The sequence below is a fragment of the Pipistrellus kuhlii genome, unplaced genomic scaffold (assembly GCF_014108245.1).
Source record: "Pipistrellus kuhlii isolate mPipKuh1 unplaced genomic scaffold, mPipKuh1.p scaffold_m20_p_9, whole genome shotgun sequence".
Lineage (NCBI taxonomy): Eukaryota > Metazoa > Chordata > Mammalia > Chiroptera > Vespertilionidae > Pipistrellus > Pipistrellus kuhlii.
This window is the reverse complement of record NW_023425595.1, coordinates 36,195,682-36,215,341: the sequence shown is the minus strand read 5'-3', so window position 1 is coordinate 36,215,341 and position 19,660 is coordinate 36,195,682. Positions and strand designations below refer to the sequence as shown.

The following is a 19,660-nucleotide window of genomic DNA, read 5'->3' as shown; positions in this document are numbered from 1 at the left end:
CACCAGGGATCAAGTTCACAGCCCAGGCATGTGTCCTTACCGGGAATTGAACCATCACATCCTAGGTCGCTGCTCGAGCACTGAGCCACGCCAGCCAGGCTTGAGTTCCTTTTTAAAAGTCATGCTTACAGACTTTTGATCCTAACTTTTAGTGAAATATAAAGAGCTCTGATAACATACCAACAAAATGTCAAGAAGATTCTGTGCATTGTGTTTCCTGTAGGCACTGCTGTGCTCGGCTTAGTAGTGAATAACATACTCAAATAAGATGTAGGAGGCCATGCATCTCCTGGTGGGGCAGACAAGATGCAAAGAGTCAACTGTCACATTCTGTAATACTAGTCAGTTGCACCCATGGGAGAAAATAGGAGAAGGAGGGAGAAAGAGATTAGGTTAGACTTTTAAAAAGTCAAATTCGTAATTATCAGCAAGCCAACATTACTTGAGTCTGTTTGAGTTTAATTTTAGGGTTGCTAAAATTGTTTTATTCCTTGATATAGAGCAAATTTAAAGAAAGGCATAGATATTTCCTGCCCATATGTGAGCCATTTAAATAACCCTAATGGTTAGGATTGATGGGTCCCAGGTTTGATTCCCAGTAGGGGGCATGCAGGAGGCAGCCTGTCAATGGTTCTCTCTCATCATTGATGTTTCTATCTCTTTTTCCTTTTCCTTTCATCTCTGAAATCAATAAAAATGCATTTAAGATATATTTCCACAAGAAGTTGTGGAATTTTGTATGCTGTTTAGAAGCAAGGAAATTTATTCCCATGTAGGATTATTTAAATTGTAGTTATTCTAGCCCCAGCATTCAAATACAGTTTTGTTATAGAATGTTTTTTAAATAATGTGAACTAGTTCACAAACAATTGCTAAATAGGGCAGTGATGTCAGTATAACCCAAAGTCCCATTGGTTCATACGCAGTTTTCCCCAACACATTAATATGAAGTACCACCCATTTTCTACAGTTTTATAAGTTAACTGGAGGAATCCATGCATTATGTCAGAAATAGGAAGTTGTGTCATATGTTGATAGGATCGATCAGATGGAAGAAACAGGAAGATACTGCAGTAATCTGGGAAGTAAGAAGTAGGTGGAGGCTTGGACCAAAAGAGGCCATAATGGACATTATGAAAGCCTGCCTTCCTGGAAAAGCACATGTGCACAGGAGGTGTGCACAAAGAAGCTTTTTGAAGCACTGTTTTAATAGTGAATAAGCAGGCCCTGTCTGCGAAGCTCAGTTGGTTAGAGCATTGTCCTGATACGCCAGTGTTTCAGGTTCAATCTCTGTTCGGGGCACATATAAGAAGCAACCAGTGAATGCATGGATGAGTGGAACAACATCAATGTTTCTCAAGTCAATTAAAAAATTTTTTAAAGTGAATGACTAGAATACCCCATCAATAGATTGGATAAACTATGCAATTTGAATTAAGTAGAGCTGTGTGTATCAACTTGAGTTACTAGATGAAGAGAAATGCCATATATACAGATGAATATGAGTCTGGAGTTGTAGAAGATACAGAAATTTGGCAGTCATAGGATATAGTTGCTGCTATAAGGCCACGGGACTGGATAAAATTACCCGGGGAGTAAGTATAAATAGAAAAGAGCTCAGAGAAGTGAGCCCTGGGAAACTATCATGTAGTATGGGGAAAGGAGGAAGAACTAACTAAAGAAACTTGAGAAAATTATTTTCTGGAACAAGTGTTTTCAGGAGACAGCAATCAATTGTATCAAATACTGAAAGGCAGGAAAGATGAGAGTTCCATTTAACAACATGGAGATTCTTGGCAAGTTTCAGTGGAATGTTGGGATTGAAGGCCTGATTAGAATGCTTTTAGAGAAATTGGGAAGAGGAAAATTGAAGAACTTCAAACTCTCACCAACAACCTACTTACCTAACTCTTCTTGTGCCAATATATTACTTTCTCTCCTGAAACTATGAAGGAGCTGTCTGTGCCTCTGGTTGAAGCCAATCCCTTCAGTTGTATACTTGATTCTGTCTTCACTAAATGACCCCTTCCTCTCCTGCATCATCAGTTGTTTTCTTTCTACTGCACCATTCTGATCAGCATATAAACATGCTGATGTCTTTCCCATTAAAAAAACCCCCACAACTCTTGACCCAGTTTTCTCCTTCATAAGAAACTGCCCACATTTTCTTTCCTTTACAGAAAAACTCTAAAACTGTTCAGGTATAGGCATGGAAAAGCACATAGATTTAATCAAGTTGTGGTTAAGCCATGTGAGTATGATAAAGAGATAAAGGAACAAGGAAGTTAAAATGGTATGCAAATGTGTAATTTTAAGATGTGTAAGGAGAAGAGAACACTTGAGAGATGTGAAAAGGGGGTGGTAGCAATAAACAAAAACTCCCCATGAAGGCCAAGGTATCATTCGAAATAGGGTCCTCAATCTGGAAAGAGATATTAGTGTTGAAGAGTGGGGTGTTGAGATCATAGAAGAGTCTGAATTATTGCTAATGACAAACTCAAGGTTATGACCAAAGTCGTAGCTGAGACAGAATAGGCAAAATTACTGAGTCTTTCAGTTCAGCCAACATAATGAGAGGCCAAGACACTGAAGGCATCATCAGTTTGGGCATTGAAATCACCAGAAATATACCGGAGTAGTGTAGAGAGTAAGACAGGAACTAAGTTCTTAAAGGAACAATGGGGAATTGGAACTGTACAGTAGATTATTGCAGTAAGAAGTCCCAGGTAGCAGATGTCATGTCTGATGGCATGTTTTTTATAGAGAGCAGAATTCAGGTCTAGTATTACCAGCTATTTTGATATTTTGCAAGAGAAAACTGGATTTTTATGTGAAAAAGACTTAAAATACCAGCGTTTTGTTTTTAAATACTGTGCAGGCCAAATAAAGCATGTCATGCCCTGCCTGGTTTGGCTCAGTGGATAAAGCATAGGCTCACAGATTGAAGGGACATGGGTAAAATTTCTGTCAGAAGCATGTACCTAGGTTTCAGGCTCCCTCCCCAACTCACATTAATGTTTCTCTCTGTCTCACCCTCTCCCTTCCACTCTCTCTAAAAATCAATGGAAAGAGATCCTCGGGTGAGGATTAACAACACAACAATATGACAGAGACTGAATTTAGCTATTGTCACAATTTTATGAACTCTGCTTTAAAATAGAAACTACTAAGGTGTGTATTTGTGAGTCCATGGTTGTCAGATGGCCTGCAGCCACAGTTCAGTTGGCAGGTGTAAACAGGGACTGTCTACAAGCTGATCACCAAGCAGCACCTGAAGTACCTGGCAGTTTGTCACTTGCTTAATTGATTAAGCAAACAGATTTTATTTCACCCCATGTTTTTTTACTTCAGTTCTAACTCTGATAATGAAATTGCCTTTGCAGAGAAACACACCTAACCTTTTATGGCCAGAACTTTCATTAAAGTAGACCTCATACAATAAATAGGGGAAGATTTGAAGGTTCTTTAAGGCAAAAAAAAAAAAAAAGCGCTAGTTAATTCCTAAACAAAATTTGCTTTTAGCCGAAACTGGTTTGGCTCAGTGGTAGAGCGTCGGTCTGCGGACTGAAAGGTCCCGGGTTCGATTCCGGTCGGGAGCATGTACCTTGGTTGCGGGCACATCCCCGGTAGGGGGTATACAGAAGGCAGCTAGTCAATGCTTCTCTCTCATCGACGTTTCTAGCTCTCTCTCTCCCTTCCTCTCTGTAAAAAATCAATAAAAAAATATATTTTTTAAAAATTGCTTTTATAAAATATTTAATGTTTTCTTCAAAATCTTTAATTTTCCTTTAGTCGTACTGATGACTGAGACTATTTTTTTGTATTAAAGTAGACGTCCTCAAGATGGTGTTTGACTGTATTTGAACTTGGACAGGGCAGCAGGCTCCCTAGACTTAGTTTCCTTATCTGTAAAACAGATTAAAAATACATGCCCTACCTACTTTGATTAGGATCAAATGAGAGTGTGAAAAGGTTACATTTTGACTTTGTGTGGGTGCTTTGTGTCATTATATACTATTAAAGGATAAAAACTTGCCTAAAGCTAGTGAGATGCTCTATTTAGAGATAATATTTTAGTTAGAATATATTTAAAATTTAGGAAACACGGGGAATATGAGTGGGTATATAATCTGCTTCCAGAAGCAACTTTCCTATTGAAAAATGACACTGGGTATCATTGTGTGAGGTGCTGGCTGTAAAGGATCCCCTCCAGGTCTGAAAGCGTGACTCGAGCTGTGGTTAAAATCCTGTTCATTCCGGAGACACTTGATATACACACTCCCTTTGGGCCTCCCATCACCTTCCTTCCCCTTCCCACCCAGTACTCTTTTTTTTTCTTCTTCTTTCTTTCCTCATCAAAATGAACAATTATCACTTGATTTATAGTTAATGTAGCAAGTCTCAGCTAGAAGCATTTAATTCACACTCAAAAAAACAAGTCTTAACAGAAATACAGATGCCTCCTTTTCATTGTAATTTTTAAGTCCCAGTGATGAAAACTAAGGCAGCTTCCTCAAAGGAAATGCCATTGATGAGTCCAGGGCAGCCAGTGTGCTGAATCTGAGGAGACAAAGTCTTTGTCACGTCCAACTGGACTGTCTTGTGACTTAGTCTGAGTCTTTTGGAACAGATTATTCCTTCTTATTAGGTGTATGGTTGTTATACAGCCATGGAAGAAACAAGCTGAATGTCAAAATCATCAACAATATACCTGAAAGATAAAGCACAATAAAATAAAAACACATCTCTAAGGAAATTCATAATCACCAAGTAGGAATAATTTAAGATTATATGTACAATTATATATCTAGAGATTGGAAAGCAATGTTTAAAAGAATTAGCTACATCAATTCGACGTGAAATGTAGATCGTTTCTAAATCTGTTTCACATTATTTTTCTTCAATCATGAGCCCTTAAAAACAATATGTACTTGGTGAAACCAGTAAGATCTAAACATAAAGGATAAACTAAATCTAAATAGTTGGGAATTCTAGTTTTGACTCCATTACTGACTTGCTGAGCAAGAAACTGGACTTGGGTCTCCATTTGCTCTTTAAAATGGCAACTGGTATCATCACACTCTTGAGTAGTGATTTTCAACATTTTTCATCTCATTGCACACATAAACTAATTACTAAAATTCTGCAGCACACCAAAAAATACATTTTTTGCCAATCTGACAGAAAAGATAGGTATAATTTTGATTTCATCCACACCTGATGTCTATAGTTATGTTAGCTGTTGTTGTTTTTTGTTTTTTCATTTGACAACCCTAAGGGAAATGGTCATTAATGCATGTTTTATAAAATCCCGGCAGTATACCCATTGAAAATTGCTGCCCTCGCCCTGGCTAGGTAGCTCAGTTAGTTGGAGTGTCACCCCTTACACCTAAAGGTTGCTAGTTCAATTTCCAGTCAAGGCCTTGGTCATATATGGGAGGCAGCCGATCAATGTTTCTCTCACATTGATTTCTCTCTCTCTCTCTCTCAAAACCTATGGGGGGAGGGGGGAGGGAGAGGAGTTCACATCCTCAGATGAGGATTAGAAAAAAAGAAAGAAAAATTGCTGCCCTAAGGATGTTCTGGGAAAATAAAACAACTGAAAGCACTCTTGAGTTTTCACTTGGAATGATCAAAAAGAACACTATGTTAGATTATCTCCTCATTTTCTCATCAAATCTTAACCGTTAATAGCTTTTAAAGCTGTATCAAGCAAAATATCCAAAACAAAATTTGGGTTAATGCTGAAATTTTAAAAGATATAAAAAAAAATCACATAATAGTAAATCTTCATTTTGAGTTCTTATTTCTCTTCATAGCAGATATTGTAATTCCTTTAATGCTCTCTGCCATCTCCCCAAAACGAATTTAAAATGTTGTGACTATAAGACTCTATATAATATAAAATTATTTCTCTAATTTATACCTATCATAGAATAAAAATTAGCAAATTACATTCGCTTATATGAAATGGGAATTCCATTTTAGGAAAAAGTTTTCAATGTAATGTCTTATTTTCTTTATAAAGAAAATGTCAGATTTGGTGGATCGTAACAGGATTGTTCTGACATTGTTTTCATTTCAAGCCTTTGGTTGCAAAACAGACTCATCTTTTTAAAAATGTTAAGCTATCCAAATGCTAGCTAAACCTTAAGGTTTCCTGTTGTTACCAAATAAGGGTAATATAATATCAAATCTGCATGTGGCAAATATTCTTATTCTCAGTTACAAGTGGCTTAGAGCTTTAGCCCTAAGGATGTTAAGATAAAACACATTAACTATTGGAGACTTCCCTTTCAAGGCAGTGACTTGAGCACTCTACTCTAACCTGTTCCTCACTGAAAAACCAACCAGTACCTACATGTCCCATTTGTCTGGAACTTCTTCATTAACTTTGGTGACATTTTTAACTTCTTAAAAATCAAAACTAGAGAAGATTTACCTTTAAAGCTTTTATTGGAAAATTAGCAATCTGCTGAACTAAAAAAAAAGGGCACCAATATTAGCATTTTAAAATGCAGGTTTTCTCTGACATTCTTCATGTTTAGACCTACATATTAACATAATAGATACTACATGAAAGAATGGGAGGTAAATGGCAGGAGTCAAGTGTGAGGACTAGTCAAACCTGTGCCATTGTTCCCTTCTAAATGTACCCTTAAAACAGAAACAAACAAACAAAAAATGGAACCAAGCAACAAGAAACAAACTGCTAACTATAGATAAAAATAGGGATGAACTAATAGAAAGCCAGGTATCCTCACACTCATTTATAGTTATGAATTATAATCAAGCTTAAAACAAACGACTGATCAATAACATAAAGAAGTGCATATTATAACTACAGTTATTTTTTAACTTTCTTTGTTATTTGGCCCATCTGTATAGAGTTCTATATATCTTCTGATCTAAATAGAAGTAACAGTAATGAATCTTGTGGATTTTAAAACTATGCTCATTATAGGTACACATTGCTTTATGAAATGCTTTTCTGCAACATGAGCCAAATGAACTAATATTTTATCTGGAATTCACAAGTTTGAAAAAACTAATTTCTTTAGTAAAAAACAATACATTTTTAATTAACTTTGGTGACATTTTTAACTTCTTAAAAATCAAAACTAGAGAAGATTTACCTTTAATGAAGCTCTCAGATATGAGGGCACTTTTTTTGCCCTCATATCTGAGAGTTTTTTTTAAGTGGTATCATACTGTAACTGACTATCCTTAACTAGATAATTTTGTTTCTTTGAAGATAAAAACAGTTTTAAAAGATACTGCACAAGATAAACTGTTATTTCGGGCATGTTAACTATCCTTTTTATTTTTTTTGTGTGCCTTCTCTGGCTTTAGAAATTGATGTGTGACAGTGACATTCCATATCATATTTCAAGATAAATTGATCTTTCAATCATATTAAATAAAAACATGCTTACCTAAAGAAGGAGCCAGCCAATATACTATAAAAAATTGAAGGAATGCTTCATCAAAACACTTGAAATGTAGTGAAAGTGCCAAAGCTGGATTAAATATAGCTCCTGTTAGACTTCCTCCTGTAATACATTTTAAACAGAGTGATACCAAACATTTTCTTGTAACTGAAAATAAAGGGGTTACTAAATGTGACTTCTGTTTTACATACAATAGTTAAGTACAGTCACCCCTTGGTATCTGTGGGGTATTGGTTCCAGGAGTTCCTGCAGATACCAAAATCCATAATTGTCCAAGTTCCTTATATAAAATGGCATAGGAGTTGCACATATATATATATACATCCTCCCCTATGTTATGTCATCTCAAGATTACTTACAATATGGAATACAATCTAAATGCCATATAAATAGTTGTTTATTATATAGGGAATAATGACGCAAAAAAGTGCACACAGTCAGTACAGACACAATTATCATAGTCCTAGCTACATAGTACATGTCAACAACAACATAATTTTTTAAGCATATTTTTGAGGTATGGTTGATTGAATCCGTGGATTTGGAATTTATAGATTCAGAACCTGTGGGGTTTCAAATATAGGAGCCGACTGGATTCTTGCTCTATGATTTTTCTTTGTAGAATCACCTGTCATAGAGTATAAAAATAGATTATAGTATGCCAGGTGCAAAAAGAAAAAAAAAAAGACAGATTATTAAGAAAGTTAATCCAGCCCTGCCTAGCATGGCTCAGTGATTAGAGCATCATTCTGTACCCCAGAGGTCCAGTTCCTAGTCAAGGGCACCTGCGTGGGTTGCAGGTTTGATCTCCACCCCCAGTCAGGTATGTATGGAAGGCAGTCAATTGATGTCTCTCTCTCACATCGATTTTTCTCCTCTCCTCTCTCCCTGACCTCCCTTCCACTCTGAAAATCAGTGGAAGAATATCCTCACTCTTCAGATGAGGATAAAAAAGAAAAGAAAGTGAACCCAATGCTTTTCCTATATATTATTGCAAAATGCACATTCAGAATGAATCTGCTCTATTGCTGTTCCTATAAGGTTTTATAAAACGGGAGATTTGGTTGCCCTTGACCGGTCAATTTAAATGAATAAATAATAAAAATAAAATGAAAATACATTAAAAAAATGGATTCAATACCTCAGGTTTCTCTTGTACACAGCATACTTTTGTGTAGAAAACAAAAAGTAAAATGGACCTAAGCATTATCATGAACTCCATTTTTACTTGTCAAGAAAGCCCTAAAGAAGCAAGTGAATGGTATGTAAATTACACCTCAGTAAAGTGGTTACAAAAAGTTTTGCCAAGAAGTGACTGAGGAGTCATGAACGATGAGCACAAGTTCTGTCAACTGCTTTTCAGGATTCACGGTCTAGCCCTCCCCCAGGGTCTCTCTCTGACATGGGGCCTCGGAGTTCATCGTTCTTGCTGCACAGCAAGAGAGGAAAGGCAGAGGAGGAAGGACTGCCTGCCGGTCCAACAGTGCTCAGCAGAGCCCAGCTTTTCAAAACACACCCTAAGAGCATGCCTGAGAGGGACATTTCTGGTGGTTCTTCAATGAGGAAGGTTGGGCGCACACAGCTGCCCCTGACAGCTCTGGAGATAAAGCCAATATTTTCACAGATCTTATATAGATACACATCCTTATTGCATACTGCCTTCATAAAATGCAGCAAAGTAAAATGGGAAATTTAGTGACCTGTTCATAAGAATTCACCCAGATTTCACACTTGATAGGCTGAAATCGCTGAAGCTGTGTTGAGATGACGATGTTGAACAGTGACCCAAGTTCACTTGGCTAAGAGTTTTCTTCTAGCTCACTAGCCTCATTCATAGCATGATTCATATTTTAGCTGGACAACCAAGTAGACATACCTGCATACAGGTTGTTTATAGTAGCAATAGGGAAAACCTACGTGCCCATTCATAAGAAAACAGCTAAGTACGCTAGTTTATTGTTAACTTGGAATGCCATTCAATATTTGGAATAATGTGAGATCTCAGTATCCTTATAACCACCACCAAAAAAAGCAAACCACAGGAAGTAAGATATGAAACTTTATGTTCACACAAACACATATACTGGATTCTGTAGGGTCTCATCTATATATATAATAAATGCACAGGAAACAAGTTTGGAAGGACACACAATTCATGCACAGAGGGTTGCCTGGAGGGGAGAGTACACGGACGGGGAGGGTAGGCAGGAGGATGGCAGGCAGAAGTCACTTCTAGTCTCACTGGTAGTGTCAGTTTTTAGTTTTTGTTTTTTACAAAAAGAACACATGTATTGTGTAATTAAACATGAATTATTTAAAAAGAAATCATGCACCAGGCATAGAACTAACAAAATGGCTTTGAAAAACAAGCTACTAATCATTGACATTTGAAAGGGAGAAGTCTTAACAACTTGAACAGGTCTCAGGGTGAGCTGGCCAGCTGCCGTGAAGAGTCCTGGAGGACAGCATGAACTGAGTGAAGTCACCACAGTGAAAGGCTGAGCCCCAAATTTGGCAATTTTAGGCACTATTTCTCAGCACTCCTGAAGGGAATCACATTCTCTGGCAAAATGACCCTCTTAAAATCCCATAAGGCTCGTGTAATCCAGAATGTCCATGAACTCATTTACAGTGGACTAGCCCTTACTAGTGACTGGAGTATTTGTAGCAGGTACTATGCTAAGAACTTGCATACATTATTCTATTCACAATTGATAGACAGTATGTTCTTCATTTTAAAAATGAGGAAACTGAACCCAATTTAAGTATCTCTCCTAAGGAAACAGTCCAATTCCTCTTAACCATTCTCTTATAACTAGCGTAATATAAAATGTCTTGAGCCCAGCTGATCTGGCTCAGTGGTTGAGTGTCCGAATATGGAACCAAGAGATCAGGGCCGATTCCCTGTCAGGGCACAAGGCCTGGGCTGTGGGCTTCGTCCCCAGCGTGGGAGGCAGCCAACCAAGGATTCTCTACTGATGTTTCCCTTCTTCTTGCAGAAATAAATAAAAACATTTTAAAAAACGTCTTAAACTTTTATTTGAACCTATTTTTCATCTTTAAATTAGCACCTATTTCAGATGGTTATTGTATTAAAAATGAAAACATGTAAAAAGCTTAATTCCCTTCTCCACTGATAAAAATCTTACATTCTTCATGAAAAACTCCTGAATTAAATAATAAAGTAAAAATCCTACAATTTCTTCAGATAATTTATTGTGCTTATTTTGAAAGTACTTAGACATTACATATGGAATATCCAGATATGTATTATTTCTTTAAAAAAAAATACTTTATTGACTTTTTTACAGAGAGGAAGAGAGAAGGATAGAGAGCTAGAAACATGGATGAGAGAGAAACAAAGATCAGCTGCCAAGGTACATGCCCCTGACCGGAATTGAACCTAGGACCCCTCAGTCCGCAGGCCGAGGCTCTATCCACTGAGCCAAACCGGCTAGGGCTGTATTATTTCTTTCTGTGAGAGTTTTAAAAAGTAAACAATATTTGCTGATTCACTCATTCTGAAAATCCTTACTATTTTGTAGCAGGTGACACCATGCTAAGTCATGGTTATATGTTATAATGAATCAATTCTAGTCTCTACCCATAAAGCTTACTGTCTGGTGAAGGAAAACAGACATTGTCTCAGAAAACAAGTGTATAAAAATTCTACAAAGGAAATGAACAGGGGGCTGTAGTAAAGACAAATTGGATGTGTAAACTAATTTTTTCCAACGTAGAACTGAAAAATGAATACAGCCAAAACCGATTTGGCTCAGTGGATAGAGTATTGGCCTGCAGACTGAAAGGTCCCAGGTTCGATTCTGGTCAAGGGCACTTAACCTTGTTGTGGGCACATCCCCAGTAGGGGGTGTGCAAGAGGCAGCTGACCAATGTTACCCTCTCATCGATGTTTCTAACTCTCCCTCTCTGTGAAGGATCAATAAAATATATTGAAAAAACGAAAAATGAATGCAGTTCTCTATTACTCTGTTCAATGAGCTAAAATTCCCCATATCTAAGTTAAGATTTTCTTGAAATTTATGTTAGTAATAGGGCACACAGCTTTTCCCTGCCACCTTTTTCGTCCTCTTTATTTGGGAAATCAATTAAGTACACTAGAGGTGATATCAGTGGCTTTAATTCGTGCATCCAGTGCAGGGCGCCAAATCAACAAACGCACCATCAGACACCTGGTCACTGGCTATCCAACGGGCATGTGGCTACGGTGCTGGACAGTTATGTTCTGCCTTAAAATATAGAACCAGCTATTCTGATGTGACCTGTATTGATGGTGACTTCTGAGTGCCCTCAACCGTGTCCCAACTGGCAAAACATTTTGCAAGGGATGACCCTGTTTATATGTGATGTTTCTGCTTTAGCTAAAACCTAAAACTTTAATAAGCAATTATTCACCAGCTCCTCAAATATACATTATATCCTGCCCTCTTGCCTGTAGCATTTATTTCCATCTATTTTTTAAAAAAAGAAGGGTACTAGAGTTAAAGAAAGGAAAACATTGCATTGCTGGTGTTCATTTTTACCCTGGGAGGGCAAGCATATGTTTAGTAGGAGAACTCAGCTCAAGGTTTGCTTCTACTCCTATTTTAATGGGAAGAAGATAAACTCTTACTACATATTTCCTCCAAAACATTTTATAATTCAGATATAGTCCCAATGAAGATACTTTGTTGTAATCTTTTAAAATGACACATTTCATCATTAAACTTTTTGCATCTTATATCTGTCAAGGTAAACAGATGGTTTATAAGAAATCAGATTTCTCAAGAGTTGTTTTTAAAAACCTTTAACTTCAAGCAAGTTTTAATTTTTTAATATTTTTATTGACTTCAGAGAGGGAGGGAAAGGGAGAGAGATAAAAACATCGATGAGGCTGAAACTGGTTTGGCTCAGTGGATAGAGCGTCGGTCTGCATACTGAAAGGTCCCAGGTTCAATTCCGGTCAAGGGCATGTACCTTGGTTGCAGGCACATCCCCAGTGGGGGGTGTGCAGGAAGCAGCTGGTCAATGTTTCTCATTGATATTTCTAGCTCTCTATCCCTCTCCCTTCCTCTCTGTAAAAAATCAATAAAATATAAATTAAAAAAGATAATTGTTAAAAAAAAAAAATCGAGAATCATTGGTCAGCTGACTCCTGCATGCTCCCTACTGGGGTTGAGCCCACAACCTGCGCATGTGCCCTTCACTGGAATCAAACCCGGGACCCTTCAGCCCGCAGGCCAACGCTCTATCAACTGAGCCAAACCAGCTAGGGCCAAGTCTTAATTTTAAAGCATCTTTCTTGATTGGTCACTTAAAAGTTCATTTATTACTCAAGATGAATTATTGAGGAAATAAATTACTTTTAAGTAATTTTTTCAGGAAAAGAGCTAAGAAACAGAACTGTACTCTGCCACTCTTGCTATTAAACAATCATGTAGCTTTAAGTTGGAAGGAACTTTTTAAGCCCTGGATCATCTTTCAGTGAGTGTCAGAAAGGATCTATACCAGGTTGGCTTGAGGCGAGAGGTAGCTGATAACGTATCTTCCTCTCTGCCACTGAAACAACCCCTTTGTAGGCTATTCGAGCCCTTGGCAATATCTCACACGTTCTCAGTTTCAGCACCGAAGTGGCTCCTTTTTCTGAGTGTCCAAAAATGGACTGAATGGAGGAACACTAGGTTGGCCCTACCGGTAAAAAGAATGGGAGTCCCGCGAAAAATGGCTAGAATAACGGGGATACTAGTACTGACATCCCAGAGGTTCAGGGGTTTTCAAATTCACATCCTGGTAAAGCGCTCAGAGCCTCGGATCACAGAGGTGCGGAGCCGAGCGGTGGGTGGGAATAACACAAACCTGCATAGACCAGAAAGGTGATGAGTGCCGCCAGCATGTGGATGCGGAGCTTGGCTCGGACCTCCTGGCAGTGCAGCAGGACGCTGTGGAAGATAAAGGAGCAGATGGCCTCGACGACGACGGCTTTGGGCAAGTCGACGTGGATGGGGTTCCTGCAGGCGAGGCTCCTCTCCCCGACGTGGTACCCGGTCAGCCCCAGGCCCCACAGGGCGCCGACGCAGTACCTGCTGCCCAGGGCGGCGACCAGCTGCGCCAGCAGCCGCGCCGCGCCGGCCTCGGGGGCCATCTCCCCCAGCAGCATCTGCATCATCACCCCGCACGGGTTGCTGGACGTGCCCGCCAGCGTCAGGCCGTGCACCAGCGAGAAGAAGTAGGTGAGCGTCAGCGGCCAGGTGGGGTGGCCCGGCTCCTGCTCGCCCATCAGCTGCAGCTCGTGGGTGCAGAAGCAGAGCTGGAAGGTGGCCAGCCCCTCCAGGACGAAGGCGTGGGCCGCGGGCCCGTGCACGTGCCGCCGGAGGAGCCCGCGGGCCAGCGCCACGGACAGCACGACGGTCAGCATCAGGCCCAGCGACGTGCAGGTGTCCTGCGCCTCGGGCCACAGCCCGCGCTGCGCCGCCGCCGGCATGGCTCGCTCCCCTCCGGGCTGGGCTCGGCTGGGCTGCGGGTCGGCGCGGCGGCGGCGGCGGGCGGTGTGTGGGATCGAGTCCCGAGTCCGAAGTCTGCGGCCCCGCCCCCGGCGCCGGCCCTCGGGGCGGGCGGACTCCAGACCGGCGAGCGGCCCGCGCGTCACCGCAGGGCTCCGCCCCCCGCGCCCCGGCCCCGCTCCCCGCTCCCCGCTCCCCGCCGAGGTGCGGGGACCGGAGCCGCAGGGGAAGGGGGCGGCGGCTTCGCTAGGGCACCGGCGGAGGGGTCAGGGGTCAAGGGTGAGCCTCACGGCCGCGCACACAGCCTGCCCCTGCCTCTCTCTCTCACTCTCTCCGCGCCGGCGGGTGCGGGGAGCGGGGGACGCCGCCCGGGACCACTGCGCGTGCGCGGCGGCCGGGCCCCGCGGCGCCGGGGGGACCTCAGCGCGGGGGGTGCAGGTGCAGGTGCGCCCCGCGGGGCGCGGGAAGGTGAGCCGCCACCACGGTTTGACAGTTGCTTTGCAGCGAGGAAACTGCGGGTTTTTACTACCCGCTTTCTAAAGCTGTAAAGCCGCCAGGCTGGAAAGACACCCAAAGATCACCTTGACCAACCACCAGTTTTTTTTTTATTTTTATTACCAATGAGGCGACGGAGAGGACGGGAGGTGAGGGAAGTGCAGCGCAGCGGGTGCATGGGGGGTGGTTGTGCGGCAATGGACTTCGGAGAAGAGCGAACCAGCCTTCGACCCGTGAATAAGGGCATGCAGCTCGATTATCTCCTTGATAATCAAGCTAGTTTTCCTCACCTGCCTCACAGAGCTGTGGGTCATGGGACCCACCTCGCGGATTGGTTTGCAGCCCGGAGCCCAGCAACCAGGAAGAGTCCAGGAAGTGCGAGCCTAAAGGTGAAAGAGCAGGTCTGATGGGGCCCAAGTCTAGTTTCAGTTTTGCAAGATGAAGAGAGCTCTGGGGTGATGAATGGGGTGATGGTTGCACAATAATGCGAATGTGTTACAGGTGCAAAGTTCGTGCACCCGCTGCTTCAAAAGAAAGGCCAATATTCCAGCCGTCAGAGTTTAGAGTGAAGAAGGGTTCATTGATCGAGAAGGCTCCAACCGAGAAGATGGGAGAAATAATCTTCAAATCCATTTTAAGAGAGCCCCAAATTCAGGCTGCCTTATCTGTCAAGGGAAGGGATGAGGGGCGACAGCAAGCGGTGGTTTCCTCCCCTCCCCTCCCCTCCGCTCCCAAGAGAACTGGAGAGCTAGGCTCTGAAAAGGAGTCCAAGGAAGAGCTGGACCTCTCCAGATCGCTTTGATCCAGTCTGTGGTTGAGCCCCTCAGATCTGAGTCCGGGTGTGGAGATTCCAGTAAATCTTTGATAAGCAGTCACTATTTCCCACACCTTACAGAAAGGCCCCTGGGCCAGGAGCTACTGGGGCAAACACTCCAGCCTCCAGTAGAATTCCTTTGGTTAATTAGCATATTAACCCAGAGGCTCTCAGAGAAATGCAGGGTAAGAATAAACACAAAACATTTCACTCTGTTACAAATGTGCTTAATATCACTAAACTGTACACTTAAAAATGGTTATGATGGTAACTTATGTGTACTTTACTACAATTTTAAGTTTTCTTTTAAAGGGATGAGCTAGCAAGTTAAACAAGACATGAATAAACCTTAAATGTATATTACTAAGTGAAAAATCTGAAAGACTACAAACAATGTGATTCTATTTATAGACTTCTAGAAAAGGGAACTATAGAGGCAGAAAATAGATTAGCAGGGAGTCGGAGGGAGAGAAGGGTTGAAAAGGTTAAGCACGGGGGATACTTTATGGTGGTAACACTATTATGCATAATACTGGAAGGGTGGATATATGACACCATGCATTAATGTAGGCAAAATTAAAAAAAAACATTTAGGAGAATTCCAAAATGGAATAAAGACTGGAACAAAGTAACATACATTATAAATGTGTGAACCAACCTCATGGAAGGGAGAAAATATGCCTGTCTATAACTTGGGAATGAGTGGAGTCAGTAAAGCTAGATGCAGCCTTCTGTACTGCATCTCAGTTGAAAACTTGTCTATCCGCAGGGGGAAAGGCTAGAATGATCCATGTGGTGATGAACTAGAGTTGGAGATGTCACTATGACCTCATGTTTAGCTGAATACTGATACAGGCAGTTACATACAGAACTATTTATAGATGTTTGTGTGTGTGTGCTATGGTACCACATGTGTCAAACACAAGGCCCGAGGGCCAAATCCGTCCCGCCAGGCCTTGCAATGTGGCCCACACCGCGCTGTCATCACTGCACTCTGCTGTGTTTCCATCACAATGACAGTTTATGACTGTTCAGTAAGCCATTCGGCCCGCGATTTAGGCTGGATTTTAGATTTTGGCCCCTTCTCTGATTGAGTTCGACACCCCTAGTACACATACAGTATTTCCTTACTCTGATACCTGGAAGAGCTTAGCAGGTGGATACCCTGGTAGCAATGAGTACACCGAGTGCCCAGATCTTGGTTTCTTTTCTCTTCTTTTCTTCTCTTTCCCTTTCCCTTTCCTTTCCCTTCCTTTCCTTTCCTTTCATTTCCTTCCTTCCTTTTTTTTTTTTTAATAAGCAAAAATTTATTTAGAATGTCACAGAGGTAGAAAAAACAAGTTACAGAGACTAAAGAAGGGCCCTTGGAGCTTAGGAGAAAGAAAGACAAAGAAAACTCTCCTGGGGGAATGTGAGGGGCAAAAGCATGGGTGAGAGAGAGAAAGAGAGAGAGAGGGAGGGAGGAAGAGAGAGAGGGAGGCATTGAGTCCTTTGTCTTGAGGGTTTTTATCTCCAGATCTTGGTTATACCATTCTCCAATAAAAGGATCCAGGAATGACTGTTTCAATGACCAAGACAGGAAATATGCAAGGTGAACCTGGAGCATCTAGTAGTGCTAGAAAGTCTTAATAAGGAACATTTAAAAGATGTAGGTATGTCAAAGGGACACAGGAGCCAACTAAAAGAGTTGGCCAAAGCTGGACAATTTGAGCAACAAAATAAAGTGGTATTGGATTATAACCCAAAGTATAAATTAAAAATCCATGAAGCATATTGATGTAGATAAATCATAGAACGAGTAAACAAATTAACATGAGAGAGTATAAAAATCTCCCATGAAGAAGAATTTTAAGTAATTTATGTGGATACTCTGTTTTCAAGGAGGCTGAGCACAGCTCCTCACTGGTTAAGTGCGGTTTCTGCATATTGATTCCTTCCAAAGAGAACAGTATGGAAAGAGTGGCTTTGTAGTGAAGAAACCTGACAAACATGACCTCACCCAGGTGATCAAGGTTAACATGCACAGTGATATCATGTCGGTAGTATGTGCCCTTGATATAATGTAATGAAAATGGCACTTCTGTGACCTTCCTTTCCAACACACATAACCCCAATCTAATAATGAGAAAAACATCAGACAAATACCAGTTGAGGGACATTCTATAAAATACCTGGTCAATACTCCTTAAAATTGTCAAGGCCATAAAAAATAAGGGAACTCTGGCCCTGACTGGTGTGGCTCAGTTGGTTGGAGTGTTGACTGACACACCAAAAGTTCTCAGGTTTGATTTCCTGTCAGGGCACATATCCAGGTTGTGTGTTCAATCCCTGGTTAGGGTGATACGGGAGGTAACCAGTTGATGTTTCTCACTTCTCTCTCTCTCTCTCTCTCTCTCTCTCTCTGTCTCTGTCTCTGTCTCTGTCTCTTTGTCTCCCCCCCCCCCTGCTTCCCACCCTTTCACTCTCTCAAATTATATCTATGTGTGGGAAGTCTGAGAAACTGACATAGCCAAAGGGAGCCTAAGGAGATATGATGATTAAATGTAATCTAATGTAGTATCTTGGATGGAATCCTAGGACAGCTAAAGGACATTAGGTAAAAATTAAGGAAATCTGAATAAAATGTGGACTGTAGTTAATATTAACATAGATGCATTAATTATAACTACTATTCCATACTAATGTAAGATGATAATAATATAAGGGAAATAAAAATAAGGGAAAACTGGATATAAAATACATAAGAACTCTTGGTACTACATTGCAATTTTTCTGTGAACCTGTAACTTTTGTGTGAGTTTTTTTTATAAGTATTTTAAATTTTAAAAGTTTATTAAAATAATAAATAAAATAATATCACACAAAATAAAAGTTACTCTTAATTATTTTTAAATCCTCACCTGAAGATATTTTCCTTTTTTTTTTAGAGAGAGAGAGGGAAAGTCAGAGAGAAATATCGATGTGAGAGAAACACATCAATTGGTTGCCTTTTGCATGTGCCCTGACCAGGGCCCTTGACTGGAATCAAACCTTTAGATCTGCAGGCCGAAGCTCTGTCTGCTGAGGAAAACCAGCTAGAGCACTCTTACCTTTTTTAGTAGAATTTGAAACACCACATAGTTTCAGCAGAACTTGAGGTGGCTCTGGTGATTTTGACATGACAAGCGATGGTGAAGACACAGCATGGTCCGGGAAGAAAAGGCCTCCGTGTAGGACATGAGTAGCTTGGGGCTGGCACCAGCGGACACCTGCAGACACCTGTGGACACCTGCAGAGTGCTGTGGGCAGATCCGAGGCCGGTCTGCTCTGTGAGCCTCACAGAGGCAGAGGTCTCTCCTGGGAGCCAGAGAAGAGCAGGCCGGAAGGAAATAGTAGTGAAAACAGCTGCTATCCCATGCACTTGGCGCTTTATAAAACAATTTGGGAGAAAACAGGAAAGTTGGCTTTCCTGCGGAATGATGGAAGCAGAGCCAACAAAGGACTGTTTTGTGACTATTGTTGCAGTCCTTTATTTGCTGATGCCTGAAAAGTGAGACTTATTGTCAAGATATTATACATCTCTCTAAATGTAAATATAAATGTAAATATAAAAACGTATAAAATATGCCCCACCCAATGCAACTTAATGGCCTGAGTCAGAGTACTTTTTATTTTATTTTATTATTTTATTTTTTATTTTTTTTATTTTTTTTCAGAGTACTTTTTAAAGATTAAAATAAAGTACGAAGTTGCAGAATTCCCTTTTAATATACCTGATCTATTAGAAATACAAGCCTCAACCAACTGGTTTTTCAACTTCCCTTTATTGCTAATGATGGGACTGTAGTTTGAACGTATGCCTAAATGTCTAGCTTTGAATTTAACTGGACAAACCTGATCCTTGCCAGGATTATCAAGTCTTTGAATTTTAATTATGGGAGCCATGTCCTTCTGAATTTCACTCCACCTAACTTCCTATTCTCTGTTCCCTTCCTGATGCGTATCGAGCTTTTTCATCTTTGCTCAAATTTCTCTTATAGTGTGTATTATTATGACTGGCTCTTCTATGTTAAAAGTGGTCTTTGTGGTTTTTTTGTTTGTTTGTTTTTCCAGTAGGATTAATTCTTCCCTTACCTCTAGACGAGAATCTGTCAAGACATACCCTAACCAAAGAACAAGGCTTTGGTTATGATGATTTGTTGTATGATGATCGTGGATAGAATGACTAAATACTAGGCTCTTAGCACTGTGGAGCCTTCATTCATTCAACAAATACTCACTGAGAATGAGTTAGGTGCCAGCCAGTGTGCTCCGCTCTGTAACACAGCGATGAATAAACGCTGTCCCTTTGCTCTTGGTGCTTAAGCTATTGAGAAAGACAGGATAATATTGAAGAGTGATTATGTATTATATTATGCATG

General features: G+C 40.8%; 1 protein-coding gene across 1 annotated transcript; it reads right to left on the bottom strand.

The window, feature by feature from the left end:
* Positions 1 to 4,379: 4,379 nt before the first annotated feature.
* On the bottom strand, positions 4,380 to 14,016 carry AQP11 (aquaporin 11). Its single transcript, XM_036428554.2, has 3 exons — positions 13,308 to 14,016; positions 7,437 to 7,553; positions 4,380 to 4,711 (listed from the first exon to the last, which is right to left on the bottom strand). The coding sequence occupies exons 1-3, from the start codon at positions 13,930 to 13,932 to the stop codon at positions 4,632 to 4,634; spliced, it is 822 nt and encodes a 273-aa protein (XP_036284447.1). The 5' UTR covers positions 13,933 to 14,016; the 3' UTR covers positions 4,380 to 4,631.
* Between the last annotated feature and the right edge of the window lie 5,644 nt (positions 14,017 to 19,660).

What these genes read in the sequence shown, in the direction of transcription:
- AQP11 (XM_036428554.2), bottom strand. Translation starts at nt 13,932, where the DNA reads ATGCCGGCGGCGGCGCAGCGCGGGCTGTGGCCCGAGGCGCAGGACACC. An exon ending in CACCTTTCTGGTCTATGCAG is followed by an intron (nt 7,554 to 13,307) that starts GTTTGTGTTATT and finishes AATGTATTACAG; the next exon opens with GAGGAAGTCTAACAGGAGCT. An exon ending in TTGGCTGGCTCCTTCTTTAG is followed by an intron (nt 4,712 to 7,436) that starts GTAAGCATGTTT and finishes TTTATCTTTCAG; the next exon opens with GTATATTGTTGATGATTTTG.